The 7,763-nt window shown below is 36.6% G+C and overlaps 2 protein-coding genes across 2 annotated transcripts in view; both read left to right on the plus strand.

The window, feature by feature from the left end:
- The window catches only part of wdr1 (WD repeat domain 1), a 14,238-nt gene extending 10,619 nt beyond the window's left edge, over window positions 1–3,619 (plus strand). Inside the window, exons 12-15 of the mRNA XM_014017073.1 lie at window positions 539–649; window positions 854–1,027; window positions 1,104–1,248; window positions 2,637–3,619. Of these exons, the coding sequence (XP_013872527.1) occupies window positions 539–649; window positions 854–1,027; window positions 1,104–1,248; window positions 2,637–2,743 (537 nt within the window). The 3' untranslated portion in view covers window positions 2,744–3,619. The remainder of the gene's footprint in view (window positions 1–538; window positions 650–853; window positions 1,028–1,103; window positions 1,249–2,636) is intronic.
- Window positions 3,620–7,112: 3,493 nt separating this feature from the next.
- Window positions 7,113–7,763, plus strand: part of LOC106523557 (solute carrier family 2, facilitated glucose transporter member 9) — a gene marked incomplete at its 3' end in the record, with an annotated part of 43,419 nt that continues 42,768 nt past the window's right edge. The window contains 1 exon segment of the mRNA XM_014017024.1: window positions 7,113–7,195.

Consider the following 7,763-nt stretch of genomic DNA (forward strand, 5'->3'; position numbering starts at 1 on the left):
GCCTACTTTTTACTTCTACATTTTCACACAGTTATCTGTGGCCTACTTTCTACTCCTTACATTTTTAAAAAAAGGTAAGAAGTAGAAAGTCGTTTCTCCTGTTTCATTTTGGCTTGTTATTGTTTAAAAAATACTATCCTAAACAATTGTGGCTCCTGGGTAGTGAAATGTGGTTGGATGAGAAGTATGAATATATACTATTCAGATACTGTATTTAGTTTGTATACACTTAAAGCTGCACCACGCCTTTAGAAAATTTTTTTTTTGAAGAGGTCACCTTCCAGTAAATGTATCTTGGAAAATCTAACTGCTCATTTTTACTCAATACTTGTACTTTTGATACTTAAGTACAAAAAAAAATCAGATACTTTAAGACTTTTACTCAAGTATTATTCTTAGAGGAGACTTTAACTTTTACCAAAGTAATTTTATGATAGAATATTTGTACTTTTACTCAAGTAACACTTTGAGATACTTTAGACAACACTGGTAACATTATTACACAACTGCTTAACTTGACAGAGTTTGTTTTTCCTAGCTCGTCTTGCTGAAGGACCAGAAGAAAGTTTTCACTTTGGACAATCTTGGCTACGAAGCAGAGGTTGGAGTCGTCCATCCTGGTGGCACCACTGCTGCAGTTGGAGGAGCAGTAAGTGAATTTCCTGTCTGTTTGAAAACCAAATGCAGGTCCTTGTTTGCAAATAATCTGACAGAAGACGCATTCTGCTGGCTTCGTTAGATAACTTTTCCTAATTTGCCTTTTTTTTTTTAAATTAATGTGGATATTTTTGTACATGGCCTTGTGGTAAAAGGACAGTGTAACATTTGAGACGTATTTGCTGTCTGTTTTCAGGATGGAAAGGTCCACCTGTACTCCATCCAGGGCAACACTCTGAAGGAGGAGGGTAAAACTCTTGAGGCTAAAGGGCCCATTACTGACATGGCCTATTCTAATGATGGAGCGTATTTGGCAGTCCTCGATGATAAGAAAGTAGCCACCGTCTTCAGCGTGGCAGATGGATATTCGGTAAAATTCCCTCCTTTTGGATGTTGAACATTACACAGTATCCAGCATGTTTAACAATTTTTCCTTCCCCCTCCAGGTAAAGAATGAGTTTTACGGACATCATGCCAAACCAGTTACTTTGGCCTGGTCCCCTGATAATGAGCACTTTGCCACCGGTGGCATGGACATGATGGTGTACGTCTGGACGCTCGGTGATCCTGACAAGAGGATTAAACTTCCAGGTTGGTGATTAAAACTACAGGTCTTTGTGCAACCTTCAACATTCTGAGTTGTGCCAAATGTATTGGTTTAGTTTGAAACATGTCGGGACAGGAAAATGAATTAAAACTCAATATAATCGGTGCAACTTAACTCCCATTTTTGAAATCGGAAAAATTAGGCTTTAATGAAACAGAAGCTTTGTTTGCACATGTTCAAAAYGAATCACTAAATGCTCATCAAACGTTTGGGGGAGAGCTGAATTGCATCAAAGACTGCTTCTTAACAATAAAAATTGTCTTTGTCAAGTAACTGTTTACTTGACTTGTGACCTGTCCAGGGTGTACCCCGCCCCTCGTTCTGTGCCTGCTGGAGTGACCCTGAAAGGTATAAGCGGGTATAGATGATGGATGTAACTGTTTATAGAGTTGAAAGAATTTTTTAAAAAGTAGTACATTTAGACAGTTTTGCATGAACTATGGWCTAATGCATTACTGATTAAAACATACTTTTCTGTGGACATCACTCTTTACAATAGCCAGTGCTCTGATTTAAAACCTTTTTAAACTGGATTATAAAATTTAAAAAACAATCAAACGGAAGCTTCAACATAGATGAAACAGTCTTTGTGTCATTCATGCACCATTCTGTCTCTTAAATGGATTCAAAGAAATAAATCATTCCATTAAAAAAATTATTCATTTCATTAAAAAAATAACTATATACAATAAAAAAACAAAATACACAAATCAAAATACAATGAAAGGCAGCAGAAGAAGAATAAATCTTATAATGTCTGCCCCTTTTATTCCCAGAATATATTCAAACAAAACATAATTTACAAAAAAAAAAAAAAAACAGAACTATTGCAAAGTTGTCTCTTTTGAAGAATATGCTGTTGTCTTCAAGCTGTCAGATAATTGACCATCCAAGCCAGCTCCTTGTCAAAATCAAAACAAAAGCCATTAACAAGCTGATAGAAACATGCTGGTGTCGAATTCAGATTTAGACACTGGGAAGAACAAGTGGAATATAAAAAAGGAGAAATTAGTGAGTTATTTTATTGTACAAGAATGAACAGGTGAGTGTAGGTGTAGGCAGGGAGGGTTCTGCTGCAGCTTTTCTGCCTGTGTAAGAAAAGAACAGATGATGTAAAATCCTGGGTTGAAGAATTCGTTCTAACTCTTATTTTGTGAAAAATCCTTTTGTGTAACAAAATAATTCACTGTGTAAAACAAATGTATATGCATAAAAATACTCCTAGAAAGAGGTGAATACAGAAATTTAATGTATTAAACAAAAGAACTGATAAATCTCATGCCTTATATTTCAGTACATAAGGACCAAATGTAGGTTTGTTTCCTCTGTGGGAGAATATTTAGTAACGTCTCGTCTMTCTTCCTGTCTGCAGATGCTCACCGTTTGCACCACGTCAGTGGCTTGGCCTGGATAGATGAGCACACTTTAGTCACCACCTCCCATGATGCCAGTGTCAAGCAGTGGACAATTACTTACTGAGCTCCAAGCAAACCTTCACATCTGCAGGGACAAGGACTACTGTAGGAGTCGAGCTTCGTTTTTTTTTTTTTTTTATGTACTGTCCAACATCTAAACACTGTTCTATGCTTTCTGTAAACATCTGAATTGTAAATGGTTAACTTTTGGAATGACTTCCAGATTGTCCGTTTTAATGCAATTAATCTAATTGTGCACAAACAAAATGTTAAAATGGACTTTGTGACCATGAGTGCTTTTACACCTCATTAACCATTCCACAGTTCTCCTTGTCTCTAGTTAGGATCAATGAGTCCTGACTTGAAGGAGGAACCAAAAGCCTTTTTTTAAATAAATGGGCTGAATATTTGTTTTAAAGAAATGAAACCTCTTGGTTACATTCCTTAAATGAACAGAAACTGGTCCCAGTTGCAGCTGCGAGGCATTTTTCTGTAAGATTTGACGGGGGTGAGTGTATTTAGCCGCCTTTTTTTTTTCTCTCTCTCTCTCTCTCTCTCTCTCTCTCTCTCTCCATGCCTCTCTTAATTCACTACTCTTCCCGTTAGACTGGGGAGCAAATAGGAACTGAAAGAACAACAAAAATTACAATCAAAATGCTGTTTTTCAGAGGTCTTGTATGATTGCTGTGCATTTGTTGGCTTTTTTTTTTGTCTTCATGCGTTTTCTTTCAGACTGGAAGTGGTTCAGTAATAATAAAATAACTTTTTATGCACTAATCCTTTCTTGAGCACATTTTTAATCCATCCTGTTTTATAACATTTAGGTGTGTGCTGATCTGTATCTGTTGTTTTTGTYAAATATGGACTAAATCAGGGCCACAAATGCCATGTTAATCTTTTTATTCCTTTGAACTGTCCAATAAAGAAATATGAAAAAGTATTTAGGCAATATTTCAAAAATTAAAAGGTACATGTTTTAGAAATGCATGTATTGTCATTACCCTGTTTGTTTGACAGGAAACAATGTGGTAASTGAGCACTGAATATTCACCTATAGTGCAGCGATAACTGGATGTTGACTTTCTAATTAAGCACACTTGCAAGATATTGGCTGAAGAATTGTGAATACAGCAAGCAGTTCAGTAAATGCTTCAGAGTAAACCAAATATKTAATTCCTCTTATTGCAGTATAAAGTCCACCTCATGGAGCAAACAGATTTTAAAATCTTTGTGATAAGATTATGGTGCWTGTGTTATTTATTAATGTCATTCATGGAAATTAAACGTGCTACTTTGATTTAGTTGGAAAAATTATGTTGACTTTGACCACAAAACCAAAACTAAAGTCGACATGATTTGTATGTACCATGCAGAGACTGTAGATTGTTTACATGGACAAGTTTGAATTGATTTCATTTTAATATGGGAATGAATGAYATACTTCAGTCACTTGTGTTTAGGCATGAAATAATTCTTGGCATTATATGTTGCAGCAATAAGAAATGACTGGAGCTGTCTTTGTCCAAAAATGCTTATTTTTTCGGCTCAATACTCGAAACATGCTCCTCGCTCACTGTGTCATTTCTGCAGAAAGAGTCGGAGTTATGTTACATTATAGGAACACAGTAAAAAAAACAGTTTCTCAACACACACCTAGAGCATTCAGTGTCATAAATACTAGCACTGTGACAAATGAACTGTTTAGATTGAACCATGGAGATGCACTCTTTCAATTAAACACACCAAAAACTAAAATGTGGTTTACATTTGCACAGTTAAATTCAAAAACAGTGTATTTATAATCTTTCAAAATCTGTATCTCACAAAGAGGAAACAGCTGCTCAAAATTAACTAAATAATAYCTTGTGACAAGGCTTTTTTTTTATAAATTATTTTTTATCCCATGTCAGTGGACGGGCTCCACACAAGACTGGTTTTGTTGGTTTTGTTTGAGCAGCTCTCTTCTGAGGAGTTGCCACACTGAGTGAACTCTCTGTTGTGGCTTTAGCATTTTGTGAAGCCTTCTGGGCCACCATAGTTTTAAACCCTCTCTGATGCAGCCGGGGCTCAGACCTGCAGCACCGACCACCGAGCTCACGCAGGCCCATTAGAAGAAAGCATTTTGTGAAAAATTGCGATTTAATTGGAACTCCAATTGCTTTTTCTTGTGTTAATCTTTATTTTTATCAATATCTGTTGTAAAGCTGTTATGTTTATTTGAAAACAATTGGGACCCGATAGAGAAAACCYAGTGGCCACCTCTGGCCCTCGAGCCATAATTTACTAATGTGTGGCCAAAAACTCCAGACTTCATTTTCCCACCTAATCATTTGTTGCTAAAATCAAGTATCATTTCGAGCTGTAAAACAGCTGAAGGTTGATCTTAAAGGTTAAATTTCTCTCCAAATGTTTTTTTTCACAGTTTGCTACCAGAGGAGACAAGATTCATTCTCCCCTGAACCCCACTGGGTGGTCCGATGTAAACGTGCTGTTAGTGATTGGTTCACAGCACACTGAAAGTGAATAATTTGATTCAAACAGCAGAGTGTGTGATGAGTGGTTGTTGAGCTGGGTTTCTTGAAGCAATCTGCAAAGCAAGATAAAAAAGGCAAGTGGAAACTAATTATGTCCTGCAGTGTGCTTGAGCAAAAAATTAGATTATGTTTTGTTTTCTTTTAGAAACCACGAGTTAATATCACCCTGTGAGGAAGGCTAATTATGTCATGTGAYAACATGGTTTTATATATTTTTGTGTAAATATTTGAAACAAAATGAGACAAAAGTAAAAAAAGGCAAATTATGCATGTTATCTATTTAATAATTTCCACATGTTGGCTAACTGAATTATAATGAAGATTGTCTCCATCAGCAGCACATTATAGAGTTCAGTAAATTAAGTTAGCCAACAAGTTGTCATGTGATGGTGGTGCCTCATTCATTATGTGCCACGAGACTTTAAGAAAACCAAGTTTTACTCTGAAAGTTTAGAGAAGAATTGTTTTAAAATACTGTAAAGCTTGTTAGAAAGTCACTGTTGTGCACACAGTCTGTTGACAAAGACAATGTTTAACTGCTCCCAATTGTTTTTATGACGGCCGCAGGAAAAAAAAAATCTCAGAGATAAAAGAAATGGGGGCATGGGTTGTGAGAAGAACTTTGACATGTTGGCACAATTGTGTCAACAGGATCCTGACTTTTGGTCTGTAAAACTAAACACAGCATGGTTGTGTTGTATCGGACATTTCATTACAACACTGCACATAATAAAATAGTACATGGGCTAGGGTGGCTCACCGTGTTAAATTCCCCCCTTTTTCATCATAAAATGATCTTAGTCTAAAACTCTGGAGATAATAATAATAATAATAATGTGCTATGTAGTGTCATCAATGCATGTTTCTATACAATGATGAAATTTGACTCATCACATGTGAGATACACCTATCAGCAGGGGAGCAGTTAGGGATTAAGTGCCTTGCTCAAGGACACCATATGAGGAATTAATCCTGTGAATTCTGGTCCCAGTGTATGTATTCCTTCAAGGAATGTTAGCCAATGTTAGCCCTTGATGCACATTTAGGCACAGGTATAAAATGCAGAAATTGTGAGTGCCATGGAAGCTAATGTAAAAGAGCTTTGTGACGTGTATTATAAAAATACATCACACAGCTTTATCCATGGTTAAACTGATCAAAAACATGAATTAATCTCAGAGCTTGTGGATTATTTCCTCACTAACATGTCTGACCACAAACTGAAATGTAATACTTGTGTTTCCTCCAGAGCGGAGGAGAGATGTCTCACAGGGGTTGTTCAGCTCTCTAAGAATTTCCTTACAGAACCATATCTTTTTATGTTTTTTTTTTCTTCCCATGGCAGCCTCTGACAAGTTAAACAACAAAGCCTAGACTGGAGTTGTGAGCATTGTGAAGTGAAGATGCTGAGGTATCGCTCTCAGGCAGTGTTCCCTGCAGGAATGTGGCTCACATGTTTGTGATATTGATGGCTCGCGGGGCTCTGCTTTGAAAAACGTTACCATTGTGAGGCAGAATGAGAAGAAAACTGCCACTGATTAGTGAAAAGATGCCTGAAGAGGAAGACTTTTTTTTACAAGAGGGATTAAAGAACAAGCTGTTGTGCTGCTTTTATGTAACAAGCTGTACCACTGGCAGAAAACCTTTTTTTTCCCTTCTGCACTGGGATTTCATTCCCTCTTCACTTACTTGGAAATTTACCACAAATACATTTCTGAGAAAAAAAGTGGATGTTTTACCTTGACTTTGACTCTGGTCTTTCCCTCTGGAGTTTTCTCTGCACTTTGGTCGGTGGCTGTGATGAAGGGGTTTCTCCTCGCTCTTTCACAAGGTCGAGGAATGTATCATGTTGACGGAGCCGAAGGGCCATCCTTACTTTTGTTGTGAGAGGTGAAGCAGGCCTGACATTGGGTACGCTCATCATTCCTGACCCCACAGTTTCAACTCTTTTGTGAAAGAAAACACTTCATGTGTTTTGTAAGGTGAGTACAAATACTTTCACAACTAATTTAAGTTCAGCTGTTGTTCATCCCAGGTCTGACTGTGGTTTTATGCACARTGAGGACTAAACTTTTTTTTCTGCAAAGCTAAGACCTTGAAATTGAGAAATTGTGTACATAGTGTCACACGATTCTAAATTTTAATCTCTCTGTTCTGTTGTACACTTTATAATGCATTTTAAAAGCAAAGCCAGCTGATTGTTTATGATTTTACATCATGTGATTACATGTATTATCACCTGCCACTGAAAGGCAAAAGACGGATGATAATATTTTTATATCACGTTTGTTCCCAGAACCACTGGATAATCTTTTATAAAACTTTCAGAAAGTAATCAGTGGCAGTACATCTACAACTGATTAAGTTTTGAAGTCAGTTTGACATTTTGATCTATCATCTGAATTGATAGTTACATACAACAGAAAGTCTGCGCACCATGTCTTGTGATTTTTTTTTTGATTTAAGGACAACTTTTATATCAACTCAAATCCTATATGGATTTTCTTAAATAAAGCAAAGTAAAAAGTTTACAACTGGTAATAATAATAA

Source organism: Austrofundulus limnaeus, unplaced genomic scaffold, assembly GCF_001266775.1.
Source record: "Austrofundulus limnaeus strain Quisiro unplaced genomic scaffold, Austrofundulus_limnaeus-1.0 Scaffold160, whole genome shotgun sequence".
Lineage (NCBI taxonomy): Eukaryota > Metazoa > Chordata > Actinopteri > Cyprinodontiformes > Rivulidae > Austrofundulus > Austrofundulus limnaeus.